At 41.2% G+C, this 21,033-nt stretch overlaps 1 protein-coding gene across 4 annotated transcripts in view; it reads right to left on the bottom strand.

The window, feature by feature from the left end:
- NELL1 (neural EGFL like 1) overlaps positions 1-21,033 on the bottom strand; it is a 464,201-nt gene that overhangs the window by 366,857 nt on the left and 76,311 nt on the right. For all 4 annotated transcript variants that reach the window (XM_075927741.2, XM_075927743.2, XM_075927742.2 and 1 more), the window contains exons 5-7: positions 11,961-12,057; positions 4,350-4,422; positions 1,123-1,205 (exon numbers count right to left, since the gene is read on the bottom strand). In XM_075927741.2, coding sequence (XP_075783856.1) covers positions 1,123-1,205; positions 4,350-4,422; positions 11,961-12,057 — 253 coding nt within the window. The remainder of the gene's footprint in view (positions 1-1,122; positions 1,206-4,349; positions 4,423-11,960; positions 12,058-21,033) is intronic.

Here is a 21,033-nt window from a genome sequence, read left to right as displayed (position 1 = left end):
AAGCTAAAAAAGTCATTCCAGCACTGCTGTATGAGAACATGTAATCTTCAGAGTATCAATAGCATTTTATTTGGTTCCAAAAATGTATTAGCAAGTAAAAATATAATTAACAGCAGAGAGAGCAAGTCACTCAATCCAGTACATAATTGGGACCTGCTCATGCCACCAGCAGGGTTTAAAATAGTTACCTCTCTTTCACATTTCCAGCAGTAAAGTGAACTAAAAGCTTAATATTGCTTATTCTTTGAGTGAGCCTGTCCAAAATACGACAGTTGGGTGAACAGAGTGTCAGTATAATGCAGACATGCTTAAAATTAAAAGCTTTCCTTTTATGAAGAAAGAAGCCCTAAAGGCAACTGAGGAGGAATGATTCACTAGGAAAAAATATAAAAGTTTACCATCTTTATATACACAGGTTTACTATGTATAGTCTACTTTGGGAAAATCATGTTTAGTAACTATGCTGTAATTAAATGCACCATCAGATGATTCTGTAGTCACACATTGATCAAAAAGTAATTAGCATATAAGCATCACACCAGGTAAGATAACGAATTCCTGTTTAGATGACTGAATTAATCACGGGCCAGATGGTTTTGCCAATATTAACCACACAGAATATTCCCAAAGCAGCAGTATACATCAATTTACTAGATGCGAATTAGGATTGCCACTCTGTTTAACTCACTGCACTTGTCTACATTATCACTTAAGTCGATGTAGCTTACATTAATCACAAGTATTTGATTTTGGCTAAGATCATTGGGGACTCTACCCTTTTTTTATACCTGACTTATCTGCTGGCACATAAAGGGACACATGTTATGGTTACTACTAAAAGGTCTGATTTTCAAATAAATGACAGTAATGTTAAATAAAGGAGTGCAGAATAACATTACTAGGTATTTTTAAGTGTCCTCAACAATGTTATAGAAGTTGGATGAGAATTTAGTAGCACTATGGAAGCTATCTTGTAAATCCAGTCCAGATAACTCTCTTGGGAGAAGCTCTACTAAGATAGCATAAACCAGTTACAAAGGTGTAAAGGTCTGTCTAGCACTCTCAACACAAAGGAAATGGGAGAATGGGGCAAGAAGCTGCTAATGGAGTTCAGGTACTTACTTTTGCAGTCATTTTTGCCAATAGCTCTTGTAAGTCCATGATTCCTTGCACCAGACTTAAGAAGTCACTGCAGGTTGGGCATGCTCAATAAAGGAAGTAGAAAAAAACCCATAAATCAATGAAGACTGATATATTGTTAAATCATAGAATCATAACACACTAGAACTGGAAGGGACCTCGAAAGGTCATCCAATCCAGTCTCCTGCCCTCATGGAAGGACTTAATACTGTCTAGACCATTTCTGATATACATTTATCTAACCTACTCTTAAATATCTCCAGAGATGGAGATTTCACAACCTCCCCAGGCAATTTATTCCAGTGTTTAACCACCCTGACAGTTGGAAGTTTTTCCTAATGTCCAACCTAAACATCCCTTGCTGCAGTTTAAACCGATTGCTTCTTGTCCTATCCTCAGAGGCCAAGGAGAACAATTTTTCTCCCTCCTCCTTGTGATACCCTTTTAGATACCTGAAGACTGCTATCATGTCCCCTCTCAGTCTTCTCCTTTCCAAACTAAACAAGCCCAATTCTTTCAGTCTTCTTTAATAGGTCATATTCTCTAGACCTTTAATCATTCTTGTTGCTCTTCTCTGGACCTTCTCCAATTTCTCCACATCTTTCTTGAAATGTGGTGCTCAGAACTGGACACAATACTCCAACTGAGGCCTAATCAGCGCAGAATAGAGTGGAAGAATGACTTCTTCTGTCTTGCTCATAACAGTCCTGTTAATGCATCCCAGGATCACATTTGCTTTTTTTGCAGCAGCATCACACTATTGGCTCATATTTAGCTTGTGGTCCACTATAATCCCTAGATCCCTTTCTGCAGTACTCCTTCCTAAACAGTCGCTTCCCATTCTGTATATGTGAAACTGGTTGTACTAATCTAAGTGGAGCACTTTGCATTTGTCCATATTAAACTTTATTCTATTTATCACAGAGCATTTCTCCAGTTTGTCCAGATTATTTTGAATTATGACCCTATCCTCCAAAGTAGTTGCAAACCCTCCCAGCTTGGTACATCTGCAAACTTAATAAGCATACTCTCTATGCCAATATCTAAATCATTGATGAAGATACTGAACAGAACTGGTCCCAAAACAGATCCCTGTGGAACCACATTTGTTATGCCCTTACAGAATGATTGTGAACTGTTAATAACTACTCTATGAGAATGATTCTCCAGACAGTTATGCACCCACCTTATAGTAGTCCCATCTAAGTTGTATTTCCCTAGTTTATTGATAAGAAGGTCATGTGAGACAGTGTCAAATGCCTTATTAAAGTCTAGGTATACCACATCCACCACTTCTCCCTTATTCAGAAGGTTCATTATCCTATCAAAGAAAACTTTCAGATTGGTTTGACATGATCTGTTCTTTACAAATCCATGGTGGTTGTTACCTATCACCTTAAGTCATCATCTTATAGCAGTGGTCCCCAACCTTTGGAGGTTGCCGGGCGCCAGGGGGCGTGGCGGTTCGCCCGCCAGGCACCCGGGGGCGGGGCCCCCCATATCAGCGCGCCCGGGGGTGGGGCCACCTCCAAGCGTCATGCGCCCGGGGCCGGCCCCTCCCCCCCCAGTGCCGCGCGCCCGGGGCCGGCGCCTCCTCCAAGCGCCGCGTGCCCAGAGTGCGGGCAGCCAATTCGCGGCGCTCCCAGGGCCGGCGCTCACCGTGCGCCATGCGCCCGGGGCCGGCTCTGGCACCATGCATGCGGCACGTGCCCAGGGCCAGGCCAGCCCTGAGTACTTAGCGGGCACACCCGAATGCCACCACAGGTGCCATGGCGCCCGCGGGCACCATGTTGGGGACCACTGTCTTACAGTGTACTTAGATTTCCAGAAAGCCTTTGACAAGGTCCCTCACCAAAGGCTCTTAAGTAAATTTAGTTGTCATAGGATAAGAGGGGCCTCATGGATCAATAATAGGTTAAAAGATAGGAAAAAAAGGATAGGAATAAATGATCAGTTTTCAGAATAGAGAGAGGTGACTATGGTATCCCCCAGAGGTCCAATCCTATTCAACATATTCGTGAATGATCTGGAGAAAGGGGGAACAGTGAGGTGGCAAAATTTGCAGATGATACTGAACTGCTCAAGATCGTTAAGTCCAAAGCAGACTGTGAAGAACTTCAAAAGGATCTTAAAAAACTAGGTGACTGGGCAACAAAATGGCAGATGAAGTTTAATATTGATAAATGCAAAATAATGTATGTTGGGAAAGAATCCAAACTATATGTATAATATCTAAATTAGCTATTCCCACTCGAGAGAGATCTTGGAGTTATTGTGGATAGTTCTCTGAAAACATCCACTCAGTGTGCAGCAGCAGTTAAAAAAATCAGACACTGTTAGAAATAATTTAAAAAGGGACCAAGACTAAAATACATAATATTGTATTGCCTTTTTATAAATCCACGGTATGCCAACATTTTGAATACTGAATGCAGATGTGGTCACCTCATCTCAAAAAGATACCTTGGCATTGGAAAAATTTCAGAATAGGGCAACAAAAATGATTAGGGGTTTGTAACAGATGCCATATAAGGAGAGATTAATAAAACTGGAACATTTCAGCTTGGAAAAAAGATGAATACTGGGGGATATGATAGAGGTCTATAAAATAATAGGTGGCCTAGAAAAAGCAAATAAAAAAAGAGTTATTTACTCCCTCCCATAACACAAGAACTAAGGAGCACATATGAAATTAATAGGTAGCAAGTTTAAAACAATGTAAAGGAAGTTTTCCTTCACACAATGCACAGTCAACCTGTGGAACTCCTTGCTGGAGGACTCAAAAAAAGCACTGGATGAATTCATGGAGGATAGCTCCATCAAAGCTATTAAGCCAGGATGATCAGGAATCGTGTCACTAGCCTCTATTTGTCAGAAGCTGGGAATGGGCAACGGGGGAGGGAATCACTTGATGGTATCCTGTTCTGGTCATTCCCTCTGGGACACCTGGCATTGATCACTCTTGGAAGAGAGGATTCTGGGCTAGATAAACCATAGATCTGACCCAGTATGGCCATTCTTATGTTCTTATCATGATGTTCCTTCTCTTAATATAAAAGCAATTTCTTAAATAGAGTTTTTGTTGCCCTGGATTGACCCTATTGAAAGTGTACAAAGATGATACAAGAAAAAGCTCTTCATTTACAACTTTAACATATTGAAATAATATCAAGATCTACAACTGACAAAGTAAATAAACTGCTACTTACTGCGATTCAGATTAGGGCACTGAGTAATATATCCATTGGGCATGAAGATTACTTTCATGTCTTGAATTATACCCTTTGTAAAAGAAGAGATTGCTGGTAAATAGAGATTACATTCATAGTCAAAACTTCCAAGATTATTCTCAACTTTTCTGTCAAGAGGCCATTAAAAATTTATCTGGCTAAAAAAAAATCCGAACCACACGCCCAGCCCCACCCCCACCCCCACCGAGAGAGAGAGTGTGTGCACGATTCTAACTGAACAATTCCGGTGAAGATCTGCATGATTACAAAACCTTCCCTCTCTCCAAGAAAAATGTTTACAGCATTGAATTTGATCAAACATATGCAGAAAGCACACCCTCCCTAGAAATGTTGATTCATTTAGACAAATTAACCAGGTAGATCAAGCCATATTTAAAAGGACATTTCATATTGAATTCTCTCTGCTGCTCAGTTAGGAGTTCATCTTGTTCCTAATATGAAAGTTCAGGAAAGCCCCCTGTGCATATGGGTCTGAGGGGGAAGCCCTGTAGGAGGTCCCTTTGCAACACCACATAGGATCACAGGATTTTGGAAGCTGGGCACCTGCAGGCTAGAAAAGTAAAGGGGCTGAATGATCCATCATTGTGGATTGCCATGTCAATTCCCTATGTGCATGGATATGCATCTAGGCTAAAGCACCTTCCACAAAAATGCAGTCTGTTGTCATTTCACATCTTTGTAGAGAGAAATCTTTCCTGTGTATCTTCCCCCAGAACCCAGACAAAACACACACTGTGAATGCTGGGGATTGGATTTTCTCCTGAGAGCCAAATCTTGATGCTCTATCTCAGGACCTGATTCCAAATAATTTCTCTCCCACAACAGCCACTAGCTTTAATGCAAGTTAAGGACATTCAGTATTTTAGATGCTCTCTTGACAACTAATGAACTTTTAAAAGAACTGGGAATTTTCCTAGAGAAGTCCAAGTATATACCTGATCAAAAAGAACATCTCTAATTTAAGAAGAAATTTATCAGTGGATTTGCTTCCTTAGAACAAAAATATTGATTTAATTGTATTCTAGTTTTATTTTAAGTTAAATTGTGGTAGAATGAATTCTGCAAAGCAGTTGGAAGACAGTGGTTTGCTCAGACTACTGAGGTTAATCTATAAATAAAATATAAGACTTAGTATTTGAAGCCTTGCAAATGCAGCAACATTTAACATTTATGTGTTCATTTTCTAAAACATCAGAAAGTAATCAGCAAGCACTGCTTCCTGCTTATTTCAAGATCAAATATTAATTGAAAATATTAATAGAAATAACCAGATCACACCACCTCTCTAGAGGAAGGATATATATATTTATTAACCTTTTCATCTGTTAGAATAATGAAGCCATCACAATAATGAGAACTGATATTGTCACTGGTTGGAAAACAGCCTATAAAACAATGCTGAGTTACTTTGTTTTAACATCTTTCCAGTGAATACCAATGAACAATTAACAGCTGCAGCATATAAATGCATTTTTAAGACTCAGTTCTCTCCAATGAAATGACTGAAGCAGCATTAATCAGATAGACTTTCACCACAGTATATCACCATAGTGGCAGGAGCCCATACGGGAAAGCACATATGTACTGTCTCAAGAAAGAATCCCTATTAAAGAATAAACGACAAGGAGTCCTGTGGCACCTTATAGACTAGCAGATGAGTTGGAGCATAAGCTTTCGTGGGCAAAGACCCACTTCATCAGATGCATCTGACAAAGTGGGTCTTTGCCCACGAAAGCTTATGTTCCAACACATCTGTTAGTCTATAAGGTGCCACAGGACTCCTTGTCACTTTAGCAGATCCAGACTAACACGGCTACCCCTCTGATACTATTCAAGAATAGTGCATGTTTAAAGTTGAGTGCACATTTAAGTGCATTACCCCCAATTTAGATTATTTTTATATATAAAAATAAAAATGCTATTAATTTTTATTTACTTCAGGGTAAATAATTTAAAAGATCCCTATAGAAACAGTAGGTGTTCTAACACAGCATGAAGAATACAATCTAGAAGAGAAATTATCTTTTTTATGCATCTAATCATATACCTTACTGAATGTGGTCAGGCACAGCTGGAAACTTTCCAATTAATTTCAGTGGCAACAGGATTTGCCCAATGTCATTTTTTTAAACAGAAAAACTACACTCAAAAGGGAAGTTCAACATAAGTCACAATTGTTGCAATGTATTTAAACAAACTTTAACTTCCACCTTGCTTCATGATAAATTAAGTTACATTAGACTGGAATTTTCTATTCTAGGTATTGAATGTACAGAAACTCCCACCAGCGCCAATTCTGAGGTCTTTATTGAGGCAAACTCTCTTTGCCATCAGTGGGAGTTTGCCTGAATAAGGACGAAGTAAAAGCTAAGAAAGGACTTCTGGTTTTAGCCTGTGATGTGAGCTGTTGGTGCTGTGCGCCTGTCACAATTTCCCTCTTCAAAAGTGGGTCTCACTGTTTATGGCTTTCACATGAAATATTTACCGACTCACAACCTAAGGCAGACTAATGAAGTCCCACTGAAGTCAGCAGAGTTTCTCAATAGTGGACACAAACCAGGAGCAGAGATTTAAACAGCAATGTCATTCCGCACGAATTTAATAGAAAAGCACTGATATGTTTATAGCTCCTTTCATTAGGCAATGAGTTACTCCATTAATGTTATATGAAAAGGGTGATACAATCAGAAAGCTCTAACACCTTAAACTTCTGCACTTCAATGCACTTGATTTCATACCATTATTCTTACTCTTTAAAATACACCTCTTTCACAGAGCCTTCCTATGTTGAACGCATCATTTTCTAATGCCCAAACCATTGTCTTATGTATCCTATTTATTTGCAGTATCCTATTTATTTATTTGTTTTGATTACGTGCACTTTGGAGGGGGAACCTTGGCTTTTTTTAATATGTAAAACATCTTATGCACAACTCAATTTATCAATATATGTTTCCAAAGCTGCCATTCAACATTGTAGCTTGGCACTGCACAAGGTACATATAGTACAAATTACTGAAGAGGTGAGTTTTTCTGCATGATCTTAAGGTAGCAAGGGTAAAATTCTACCCAATCTCCTCTTGGGAGGGTGTTTTAAGTTTTAGATCTGCTACTGAAAAGACTCCTCTGGTTCTCTTCAGCTTTGTTTCTTAACCTGACTCCTGTATCATCATTAGCACACAGAGATGATTTTGCTAGAAGGGTACACTGCAGAAACTTGAATGGTCAACAAATGCTATTCTCGTTTTTCAGAAGGAATAATTCATGGACTTCCTCTTGTAGTGGAAACAAAAACAACATCTTGTCTCTTATTATCTCACTCCACTGACTCCCTTGATCCTACATGCAGAAGGGGGCAAGATGATGAGATGTGAGATAGTGAGCACCTTAAATTCCACAGACCTGAGTGAGAACTGAAGTCATTCAGCATTCTGAACAACTGGGGCATGGGAAGGGCAGAGCTATGAGGTATTTGTAAGGGGTAAATTACGCATTGTTAGATGTTCATATAAAAGGCCAGTTTCTGATTCTCTCTCATGCTGAATAGCTCCTCAATCCACCAGTAGTCCTACAAAGTCAAATCGGACTACTTGTAGATACGATGTCATTCTGTGTAAATAGAAGGGCCAGAATCTAGCCCGCTGTGATTTAGGAGCCTAGTCTCCCTTAGATCCTTACATGCCATTTCTGTAAAGGTGCATGAGGAACAACAGGACAATCCTCACCCAAAACAGGTATTAATCATTTAAGGCATCTTCACATTTCTTAAAGAGACAGATGGAAGCACAAAATGATTGGTAATTAAAATTTTAATATTTTTAGAATAACGTGTTTGGCTAAAGCTCAGAACAATATCCATTTCTTTTGCATATAAATATGACAGCTCTACCGTACATACAGAAAATGCTAATTATTTTTTACTCTATTTACAGTAAGGAAAATAGTTCCATATTTTGAACACAAACAGAAACAAATTGCTTTGAAAATGGAAAGGAAGCCATACTGAGCATGAAAATACATGCATGGAGATGCATACTGTTTATAAACTAACAGAATTCCAAGCTTTTGCAATGAGTAACCAAAAAAACAAAACAAAACCCAACTTCTGACACTTACCAGCAGGATTTTAAAAAAATCCAACCAAATATGCATTTCTGCCCTACAGATAGTTTGTAAAATATTCAAGTAAACATAAAGTAAATAAAGGCTCGTCGACTTCCATTACGATCAATAAAAACTGACGGCTCATTAGCATATCATTAGCTATCCTGCTGCTTCCAAAGTGTTAATGTGTAGAAATATTAATTTGCAAATGTATAGTATCCCAGAGTTATTAGACTTTGTCTGTCTACATAAAATAAGAATTGAAGATGGGTGAATCCAATATAATTTCCTTTTTTCTATGCTGCTATAAACATATGTTTACCATCTGTGGAATTATGGGAAGCAGCTGAGGTAAAAAACAACAGCTGTAGAATAAAATAATGATGTCAATTTCACTTCACAGTGACAGTTCAGCTGTAACAACAAGAAATGAAGACCGGGGAAGGTGCAGTTCTTGGACCTTAACTTGATATAAACTTAATATAAAAGAAAAACTGTGATGGAGGAAGTTCTGCATGCATATGTACATACACACAAATCGGTTAGAGTTGTCACACCAATTACACTATTGAAGCAACAGTGCATTTGATATTTTATTTGGCTTGCTGGAAAAAACCTACAAAGTTGAGAGAGGGATGTGATCTTCAAAAAAAAATAATCAGTAATTGCAACATCAATTAAAAAAATGAATGCTTCAGAAGGAAATTCATCTAGTGGTCAACCATCCTGATAAAGGAAAGCCATGCAAATCTGATGCAGAAAGATGATGCAGATAAGATATTGCTTATCCTATGGACTATTTTATCAAATGGATAATGTTTTCATTTTAATGAATACTCAGACTGGATTTTTTTATCCATGATAAAAGGTACTTATTAAGAGTTTAGTTATATAACATCCACCTACTGATTAAACTCCAAGTTCTTTAATCAGTAACATCTATTGCAATACCTGTGGATCCACTGGGCACAAAATTATATATAACAGTTGGTCAACTGTTACTGTAACTTTTCCTATCAAGGAAAGGATTAATTTTTAAGTGTTATGACAACTTAGCCTGGACCATAATGCCACCAAGGCTTACCAGGGGATAGAAGAGAGGCAGGGAGGAAAAAGAAAGGGAAATAGGATCTCCAGACTTTAGAGCATTTACCTTTAAGACAACATGAATTGGGTCTTCGCTATGCATTGTTTTGATCCCCTCCCTATATTGGTCTAGAAGTCCATCAGCACAGTTTAGCATGTGTCACAATCAGAAATGGACAAGCAGGTCAGAGCAGCCTGCAGAAATACTTTCTGTATTTCAGCTATATCAGAGAAGATAACCTAGAGAGGGCACTTATGTATGATTCGGGGAGAATATGACACTGTTCCCTATATTCTTCAGAGTGATATTTTATGGCATAATTATGATACATTTTTTACAAGACAGGTTATGTGAGGGGTCACTGGAACAGTTATGAAATGCTGAATATGATTATCCTATGTGTGTGCATGTATCATTTCTGTATTTGAGGTTAGGAATATTGATTATGAATCTGTGTTTCAATCCTGTTGACTCTGGATGACATTCACAACTAACATTCCTGGTTCAACAGTGAAGAAACCAGACAGTGCTGATGGTCCATCAGCAAAAGCAATGTATCCTGGAAAAGCTTAATCTTCCTGTAACCGTCAGCCTGCAATCAATATGGTTACTGTAACACTGCAACAGATGCCTCTGGATTCCATCTTAGGATATCAGTATTTTCTACAACCTGGTATGGAAACCAAGTTTTGAAACAACGGGTTCCTACAATATGCTAAAGCTATATAAGGCAAGGAATGACATCATCTGTTGCTTTTCACTCCCCACACAATAAGACTCCTAGAAACCTCTGAGGAAGAAAGACTGAAAGGAGGCAAGTGCTGGACCCAGGCTAAAGAAATTTCTAGGTTGTGTATGAAAGACTTGAGGATTCTAAACTTTAACCAAGTGCAGCTGGTGATAATTTGCTAAATCATATCCTATCTGTTGCATAAAGCCTCTGCCTAAACTATTACTTGACTTTACACATGGATTTTCTAGAAATACACTGTAAGGTCCAGCTAACACATGGTTTAGAGACTGACAAACACTTCCTGCTAACTGCATTGCTGTTGGGGGGGGGGGGGAGGACAGTTGTCTTCTAAATCACTTCATTACTGATGATTTGTAAACGATTCGCTGAAGCTTTGTAATTGTTTCAGCTGCATTGCCTTTTAAACTCTGCAACTCATTATCTGTTAAACCTTGCAACTCTGTAATCTTTGTAAAACTTTGCAGCTCTGTAACTTTTTGTAACTTTCATCCACTTAGCTTGTAACTTGCTGTAAACATCATTCTCCCCGAGATATGAATGTGTGTTTGTGTGTGTGAGTGAAGACTATTGTGTGTTTGGGATTAGAAATTGCAAGGCTGAACACATGGAGCCAGGTGATGAGTCATGAGACCAAATAAGGGGAGACTGCTGCTCTGCTGGATTAAAGGAAGTCTAGGCATGCTCCCTGGTGATGAATGTGGATGAGTCACAGGAGGCAATAAAAGGAGAGAGCATGTAGCAGAAGCCTTCCTTCTGAGAAGCTCCTCTTTCTGCAGCCAGAAGCTCTCTTTCTTTTCTGATCACCTCCCCAGACATGATCAGCAGACAGACCCTCCAGAATCAACATGCCTTGGTTCCTTCTGCAACCCATATGCCTGTGTAAGTGTGTGAGTGTCTGAGGACAGGAATGAATGTGTGTGAATGGAGTGAATGAATGAAGGTGTGTGTGCGTGTGTTTGTGTGACACACACAGAGCTGATTCCCCTTTTAGTTTAAATCTTTAGTGGCAGCTCTATCCTGTTTTGTTTAACCATATAGTGCATATAGTGGAGAGTTAATTCCTCAATAAATAAATCCATACTAGTGTAACTCTGCATGGTCTCCAGTGGGGATTTTTGGGTAACATTAACCTTCTAGTATCTTAGATTTAATTTGCATTTTTGTTCATTTACTGGGTAATATGTGACTTGCTATGTCTAATACATCACCTAATATCTATCTTTTGTAGTTAATAAACTTGGTTTTGTTTTATCTAAAACAGGGAGTTGGAGTGACATGTGTTGGAAACTCATTGCTCAGGGGACAAGTGTTGTTGCATATCTCTCTCCACATTGGGGGGGGGTAGGGAAGGTTGGCAAGCCCTATGAGCTTCTGCTGTACAGTTCCCTGCTCAGCACAAGATGGTGTCATTTTGGGTTTATGCTCAAGGAAGGAAGATCATTGGAATTGAGAGCAATAGTACATGCAGAATCAGGCCCTTTTGTGTCAAGTTGGATGCATACCCGTGTTCCTCTGCCACCTACAATCCCTACTGAAATTCCTATGAACGGAAGGAGAGCCTTAGGTGTGCAAGGTAATAAAGATGAGGTTAGTGACCTACATTTGCTATTGTGTATCTGCTTACCTTAAAGATACCATGTTTCCTGTTCCGCTGTCCAAGCCATAAACTGCTTCCTGGCATTAGATTTGTTTCTGGAGGATCTATTACACGTTCATAAATCCTGTGGAGGGAAATGCCATTAGTGGGAACAAGTCTTTTTCCCTCTGAAAAAGTCTAATAAAAAAAATCAATGAAAAAGGAAAAAAATATATAAAACGTGGCTGTAAAAGTGTCTGATTAAATACATAGTATCATTTTTTTACCTAAGTGTAATGAATAATAATAATCCTCAACAGTTTATATAACACCTTTTATTCAAGTTCTGAAAACCACTTTAAAATAGTATAATATCATCACCATTTTATAATATGGAAAACTTAATTATGGCCCAGCAGAGCCAGGAATTCAACAGCAGACTCTGGATTCCCCTTCCCTTTGCTCTGACCACTAGCTATATTGCCACTTTTACAGAGTCAGGAGGCACCAACTCTTTGCCTTATATCAGAACAAGTGTGGTACAATAGGGAGGTTAAAGATGATGGTGAAATGTATTTCTGCTACACTCACTGGTACTGTTCTGTAATCATACCAGCAAGACAGTCAATTGAATAGACTCTGAACATGTCACATTCTTTCACTTATGTATCTATATTTAATAAAGAAATGGTTGACTGAGTTTTGTTTCTTCCTCTCTCCCACATTAACATTATAACTGCAGCCTTAAAAGAAATGTGAAGTGTTAGTTACCAATGTAAAATATAAGTTAATCAACAACTCATTGCATAGTTACCCTGCAGTTTACACTTTCATCAATTTTCCTATCTGTTCATGCTCAACTCAACTAATGTAATCATTTATTTTTATTTTCTGAACTCCAAAATGATTTGAGTTTTAAAGAATTCTAGGAAAGCATTGATAAGTTTAAATATCAAAATGAAGGCATTCAAAAATAAAGACATGTACTCCTCCCACATTTGTTTACCCAGAGAAAGAAGAGGAAACAGTTTTCCAGAATAAAGAGTAAATAATCTGTCTACAAAGCCAGAGAAAAGATTTTTAAAAAGTAAGTTACATCAAAATGCTACAATTTAAAAACATTAGCATAGAGTTCAAAAGAGTTCTTCAAATAATTCTGTCAGTTAATTGCTTAAGTTTATGGTAATTACAATCAACCCTGATTCATCACATTTCTTAACATGCTTCAGTACAAAAAGAAAATACATTCAAGTTAGATTCAAAGCTCTGGAATATTGTGTGTTTGTAGGTAAATACCTATCCTATCCATAAAATTCTCATACTGAGCTATATTACTTCTTTGAACAGCAAAAACAAGATGGTATTCTTCTAAACCATGTTTCGGAATTATGGGAATTTTGTACCTATCTCTATCAATATTTTAAAATGTAAACATCTCCTTTCTGCTATAACACATGCAAAATTAAACATCTACTCAAATGCAAAACTGCTTTAAAAGGCTGAACAAGGCACAGCATAATTGGCATGCTCCTGAGAAAGCTAGTCACTGAATTACACAATTACATTAGGAATTTTTTTTAGATACATAGCACATCTTTATTCATGACTTGGGTTAACATCCTCCTCTCTGGAAAGCACCTAGTCTTTGTAATATACTAGTCAATATTCTATGAAGAACTCCATTTTCTGTTAACAGACAAAGCCCTAATGTTCTAAACAAAGCTATACGGTGGCTTCTACAACTCTGCTTATGAGAGAATATTGGATTTTTATTTACCTGACCTAGTAACAGGCTCTAAAGGGACTCCATGATATCTGTCTTCAATTATATAAGAAAGAATGATTTTTTCAATGTAAAGCATACAAATCGACATGTATTATACTATAGGTCAATAATAGACTATAAAAGAAGACAAATGAGATTTAGGCCAAAGTGGTTTATCTTTGGCTTTCCTGAGGATATAACAAAGGGTTTTGTCCTTTGTGGGAGAAAACCGTAACAATCTCTCTTCCAGTGTCCTTTCAGAAGCTCCCATTCAGATGGCGAATGCTGTGTGGTAATGGACTCATCATTTTTCTATTCTAATTGCATTTTTAGAGCATCTAGGTTCTCCCTCAGGTGACCACTCAAATTAAAATAAATCAAATAAAAGGCTTTTTGTGCTTTCTTCCATGTATCTTTCGATGTTTATGAGAATCTTAGTGGCTGTGCAGGCCATGAAATATATTTTTTTCTAGCTCTACCCATTAATCTATTTATAATTAATGTGCAGGTGTCAACTGTAGAAATTGATCAGTGTGAGCTTAATTGTTATGAAAAAGGAAACTTTTTGGACGATATCTTACTCACAGATAATGTGAATAAACCTTATTACCACACATTGCTTAAATCAGCAGAACATGAAAAAGCCCGCTGCAAAGTAGCATAACCTATCACTACACTGAAACATAGGCCACATCACATCTCTGGCAAATTAATAGGTTAAAACTCACATCTGTATTCCCAAAGAAATAAACAGATTATAGCAGACCGTGAGGAGAGCAGTTCTACATAGAAAACGCTCAACACCTAAGCATTAAATCCAAAACTGAAACAGTCCACAGCCAAAACAACAAACAAACAAAAACAAAACAAAAACACGTGTCCACGTTCCATGAATAGACAAACTGAATGCCATTGATGACAGAATACATATTCACATGAACAAAAAACTAGAAGCAGTATCAACAAAGAAGTTTTTGTATCAATGAATAAGAAGGAATTGATCATTCATAATACTGTGCATTACTATGCTACTCAATCAAAATATTCAATGACGATTAAAATCAAAGGACTTAAAAATATTTATGGATGAAACCTCACACCTGCAGATCCCTAGTGAACAGAGGCATAGGAAGGCTAATTAACATGCCCCCACATCAGATCTTCCACCTCCCAATTTCCATGCTTTAACCATGAGAGCACTACCAGAGTTCTGTAGCACTCCCAAAACAGGAAAACTTCATTAAGACTAAAACCCATCCTTCCCCACCTCTCCTTAAGGAGACCGAGTGGCACTGCTAATGGGGGAAGCCCTAATGGCGGACTTGAGATTAGGGGTTCTCAAGACAGTACAAAGATATATGACTATGTGCTGATGGTCCCATGTCTCCTGAAAATCTGTCAAGACCTATACAGCTCTAAAATAAGGTTTCATGCTTTGGGTGCTGAGGGGAGGGGCAAAGTACCCCACTTCTCAGGAGAGCAAACCCTGCTCCCTTCACTCATCCACATGGATTTTCTGGTAGAACTCCCAAAATGGTGTGATGCCCCCTTCTAATACCCAAAGAACCCTTTACTAATTCCTTGCATTTCTCTCTCTTGTTCCCTACACTGTAATATCTCCCCTCTTTCCCAATTCCCTGCTATACTAGGTTGGTTCTCTTCCTCTCTGTGCTGCGGCCTGCTCCACCATTCCTCTATTTTCTGTCAACTGATGAGAGCATCTGACACCCGTGCAGAAAACATACACACGAGTGGCACATTCCAACTCACCCAAGAAAGGTATGCAAATCAAGAAACATCTTTCATAAGTAAGCATCTCCAATAGGCCCCATACTGAACAGCCGCCACAATACAAGGAATAGAACACCACAAAAACTTTGCCTTTAAAATAATTATCTGGGACAAATGAGGGAAATAATTGTAAAATGCTCCTAAGACATCAAAAGTACACGTACACACACCCATACCCACCCACCCTTCATACATGAACACACTCTGAAATAATCTATATTAGGTACTTACATAGCTTCCAATACATCATCTTTAATATATTTATTCTGCCAAAGCTTGACACACACAGATGTATTTGGATCACCATTTTACAGCTGGGGAACTGACTCAGGCTATGTCTATACTGCCCTGTCTTGCGCAAGAAAATATGCAAATGAGGCAAAGCAGTGACTATCACCATGCCTCATTTGCATACTTAATGAGCCACCATTTTGCACAAAGGCAAAGCAGTGACTATCACCATGCCTCATTTGCATACTTAATGAGCCACCATTTTGCACAAAAGGCTTTTGCACAAAAAGGAGCCATCTACACAGCTGCTTTTTGCGCAAAACCCCCCCTCTTGCGCAAGAGCCATTCTGCCACTTTTTTTTTCCAGGAAGAACAGCTCTTGTGCAAGAAAGGGTTTTTGTGTAAAAAGGAGCTGTGTAGATGGCACCTTTTTGCTCAAAAGCCCCTTGCACAAAAATGTCGGCTCATTAGGTATGCAAATGAGGTGCAGAGATATTCACTGCTTCGCCTCATTTGCATATTTTCTTGTGCAAGGGAGGGCAGTGTAGACGTAGCCTCAGAGTCAGAGTGAATGTTTATACTGCAGTGTATGCCCAAGGACCAACCACAGATTAGCTGCGCTCTTCTGTAGTCCTCAGACAGTCAGTCCCAATCTCTCCTCCTCTTCTTGCCCTCTGACAAGCCCATCTAGTTCCACATGCAGCCCTCACTTCTTTAACTGCCTCAATTAGACACTCTTGCTCTAACAAGGAGTACGGGGCCTGGTCTACTCACAGGCACAATACATGATTGGATGGCCCATGCAAGAGGGACTAAACACTAGTTGGAGATGGTAGATTTACTCCTGGTAGTCCTCCACCTCTGTGCAACAGCACCAGGAGTATACTAAACAATGTAGAAAAGGGGAGAAGAAAGTGGGAAGGAATCCAGAGCGCACACAGATGTTAAGTATCAGAGAGGTAGCCATGTTAGTCTGGATCTGCAAAAAGCGACAAGGAGTCCTGTGGCACCTTATAGACTAACAGATGTATTGGACATAAGCTTTTGTGGGCAAAGACCCACTTCGTCAGATGCATGTAGTGGAAATTTCCAGAGGCAGGTATAAATATGCAGGCCAGAATAAGGCTAGAGATAAAAAGGTTAATTCAGTCAGAGAGGGTGAGGCCAGGGGTGGACTGGTCCGGTGGGATACCGGGAATTTCCCAGTGGGCCATCCTCCGAAGGGCCAGCTGGCAGCTGCTAGAGGAGGAGGGGGATTGTGACGGGGCGCCACAGCCCTGCACTTTAAATTCCCAGGCACCAGCCATATACGGGGCACGGTGGGGCCGAGGGAGCGCATGCGCGGCGTGCTCAAATGCTGCACAACAGCTGAGAGGGGAGACGCCTGGGCATGGCACGATGTCACGGCCTGGGACTTTAAAACCGCCCGGCCCAGAGTTGCACCGCGCAACCCAGTTCCAAGCCCGGCAAGTGGTCTGGAGCCCCGGAAGCAGCTGGGATCAGGGCCATGCGGACTTCTGAGGCCCGATCACAGACTCCAGCGCCGCAAACTGGAAGGCAAGAAGGGAGGGGAGGACAGGGGAGGGGAGGGAGGAAAATAGGGGGAAGGCGTGGAAGAGGAAGGGGCTTGTGCTGAAGGGAGGGGGGCAGGTCAGGAGAAAAAAGGGGAAGGTACCAAGGGACAGAGTGGAGGAGAGACAAATGCCAGGGGGCTAAGTGGAGACAATGGGGAAAAGGGCAGGAGGGGAGGTGTCAGTGGGAGGCGGACAGGGTTATGCTGGGAGAGGAGAGGGTAAGGGCACTGGGGCTAGAGGGGGGAGGAGGAGGTGCTGAGAGAAGCCTTAAAAGAAGGGGTGGGCATGAGGAAGGCAGGCATGGAGCAAATCATATGTGAGGGCACAGGGGCATGAGGGCAAAGGATGGTGAGCATCAGGGAAAAAGAGAGCAAAGGGGGCAAGGGCAGTAAGGGAAGGGGGAGGCACCAGGAGGGTGTAGGGATAAGCGAAGGTGCAGGTGCCAGGGGATCTGGGGGTGCAACAGAAGGGCAGACACCTTCAGGGGAGGGACCAGCACCAGAGGAGAGAGGCAGGGCAGGTGTGTAGAGGGAGGTGTTAGGAGAGGGGATGAGGAGGGGTAGCTCACATGATCAGAGTGGGGCTACTGGAGGAGTGGGCACAGGGGAGAGAAAAGGGCTGATGGAGGAGGGCAGGTCTCAGGAAGGCTGAGGGCAGTGAGAAGGGCAGGAGTCAGGACAGCAGAGGAGGGTGAGGGGTTGGGGGGCAGCAGGCACCATGGAAGCTGATGGAGTAAGGAAAGGAGACATGGCAGCAGAGGGAAATGGTAAAGATTTATAAGATATTTATTAATAAATTGGATGCCACAGTGGCACATTCAAACAAGCCACATGAACTCAGTACTGGTGCACAACACAAAATTCATGCTGCTCATGGGAGGAAACTCTTAGAGGGAACACTTCCCCCAGCCTCTCCGTCCCCAAGTTAATGTCACACACATTGGGTTAATGCAATTGCAAGATAGCTGCATGAGAGGGGTTTGGTGGGGGCCAGACTAATCCCTGTTGGTAGGAGGATGGTGGAAAAAGTCTTTAGAGGGGTCACGACACCTTTTACTTCTCATCATGTGTCCATCTTGTCCTGAGAATGTAACCTCCAGAGGCCTGGCTAATGGGAGTCAGGGGGTGTGGCTAATGGGGGGTCAAAGAATAAATTTTTTAAAAATTATTTGATGTGGAAAAAATGGGCCGTTCTCGACTCATTTCCGCGGCCCATTTTGATTGCCAGTCCGCCCCGGGTGACACCCACTTCTAGCAGCTGACCTGGAAGTGTGAACACCAAGAGGGGAGAAACTGCTTTTGTAGTTGGCTAGCCATTCACAGTCTTTGTTTAATCCTAAAATGATGGTGTCAAATATGCAGATGAACTGTAGCTCAGCAGTTTCTCTTTGAAGTCTGGTCTTGAAGTTTTTTTGCTGCAGGATGGCTACCTTTAAATCTGCTTCTGTGCGTCCAAGGAGGTTAAAGTGTTCTCCTACAGGTTTTTCTATATTGCCATTCCTAATATCTGATTTTGTCATGCAACACAAATGTTGGCAACTTGTTTGCACTGGTTTCCAACGTTTTGCACCCTTCGGCATTTGTGGTGTTCACTTTATTACTGTTTGGGCATTGGTTTGTTACTGGTATTGTAGTATCATTAAAGCAGCTGGTCTGTCTGACAATACTTTAGTATTGTCTTTTTTTGGTAACACCGTCACACTCACAAATCAGGTTTTTGTTTTATTTACAGAGTCTGTACAATGTGGTGCAGTGTTGGTAATGTGCATTTGAAAAATAAAAATAAAAAAACTGGGAAGCTGCATTCAAGCACAATTTCTCATCCAGCTATTCAGTTCAATCCATAATAGAGCCCCACAGTTCATATCACACCAACCCCCATACTGCACGCCCAGTCATCTCATCCACTATTAACAATTCATGAGAATCACATGCACCTGTTCATCGCATACAGCAAGAATACTTCATTTACTGTAAAAACTGCTGCACAAATACATTCATAAACATACTATTCTCCCCCTGCCACTGCAAGCAGACTAAGCATCCCAGATCTCATTTTCCCATGTGCATCCTGCTGGAACTCTGACAGGTGTACTTTCTAGCTGAACATACCAGTTCAGCAATCCCCTATCGGCACTGGTCCACCCCAGGGTTTCCTTTAAGCTATGCAAACATGCAGCTGCCTAATAAGTCCTGCACGGGTACTTTGGGCTGCCATTCACAGAGCTATCATGGCTGAGGGAGAGACACTTCTCTAGCCTCAGTAGCAGAGCCAGATTAAGAAAGGGACTTTAGGGCCTCCAACCCAGGATCCCCGGCTAAGGGAGCTCCAGGACCCTGAACTGCAGCATGTAAAGCCCCTGTTATTTGAGCCAGCCCTTCCTGGTGGAGGAGAAAGGGGAGCGCATGACTCCATGCACTGCCATTCCTTCCCCCCTCCACCGGCTGGAGCTACATGGCCACAAGTGCCAGGAAGTTGTCCCTACCCTGCCCTCACCTGTAGGCTTTGACCCTACACCTCCCATCTGCCCATGATTCACAACTGCAGGAAGCAACGCCTGCAGGTGAGCACAGGGCAGCGTGGAGCCCCCATACACACTAAATGGGCAGTTAGAGGCAGAAATCCACAGCACCCCAACCTCCAGCCCTGTGCCTCCTCCCACACCCTAAGTCTATAGCTCCCTTCCACACCCTGCATCCCAGTCCCCATCCCCAGACCTCAGCCCCCTCCTGCACCCTAACTCCTCCCCAACTCTGTACCACAACCAAAGCCCCTCCATCACACTAGTTCCCTCAGAGTTCACACCCCAATCCTGAGCACCAACCTGCACCCTAACGCATACCTCCACCACATCCTCCTGCCCTGAGCTCCCTCCTGCACTCCAAAACCCCTTGGCCTCAGCATGGAGTCCCCTCTTACACTCCTAATAGCTCATCCCTAGCCCACACTCCCAGCCAGAGACCCTCACCCTCTCCAACCCTAAAAGCCCACTCCCACGCTCAGAACTCCTCAGTCCCAACTTCACCACAGATCATCAATGTACAGAATGAAATGTGTTATGTGCACCAATATGGAGGTGACATGTTGCACGTAACAAAATTCATTGTGCACATGGACATAAAAAAATGAGGGGGAACCCTGGTTCATCCGTGGGCAAATGGAGCACATCTGAATTCAAAGACTGTGAGGAGCACAGCAAAGTACAATAATGGAGACAGCATTGGTGACAATAGAATCCAAATGGTTCTGCAAACAATGCCAGCAGGATTTCAAATCTGCCAGACATATATTTAAACCACCGTTCTACACCTATTGAGTGTATAATTAAACTTCCTTTCACTAGGTTCTCTGAGTTCAGGATACAGTTTCATAAGCCAAGACAAAAGCGGGTAGCACAACAATAGGGACAATTACTCAATTTATGACAATGTTATTTGATGCCAATAGTGCCCTGGCCTGTTCATGACGGTAGACTCCCCACTGGTGGGAAACATTATCACCATGAACTTCTGCTGTGTACGCCAAGCAGGGAGAGGGCTTCAAATGGTGACCTCTCCACATGGATGGCTCTAGTTACCATGAATGCATAGACCCAAACATTTCTTGGCAGGACGCAACAGCTTCTTTGTCCATTTCACGACAAATGAAGAGAAGTTTTCCCACAGCAAATCATGAACAAACGGTTAGAGCAGCTAGAGCTGGGAAAGGGCAAGTAAGCCTGAGACACACGGGTTTGACTCAGGTCTGCCAAACGCACATG

This window comes from Pelodiscus sinensis, chromosome 5 (assembly GCF_052426305.1).
Source record: "Pelodiscus sinensis isolate ZL-2025 chromosome 5, ASM5242630v1, whole genome shotgun sequence".
NCBI classification, from domain to species: Eukaryota; Metazoa; Chordata; order Testudines; family Trionychidae; genus Pelodiscus; species Pelodiscus sinensis.
The sequence above is the reverse complement of the archived record's forward strand: the minus strand, read 5'-3'. Positions and strand labels throughout refer to the sequence as shown.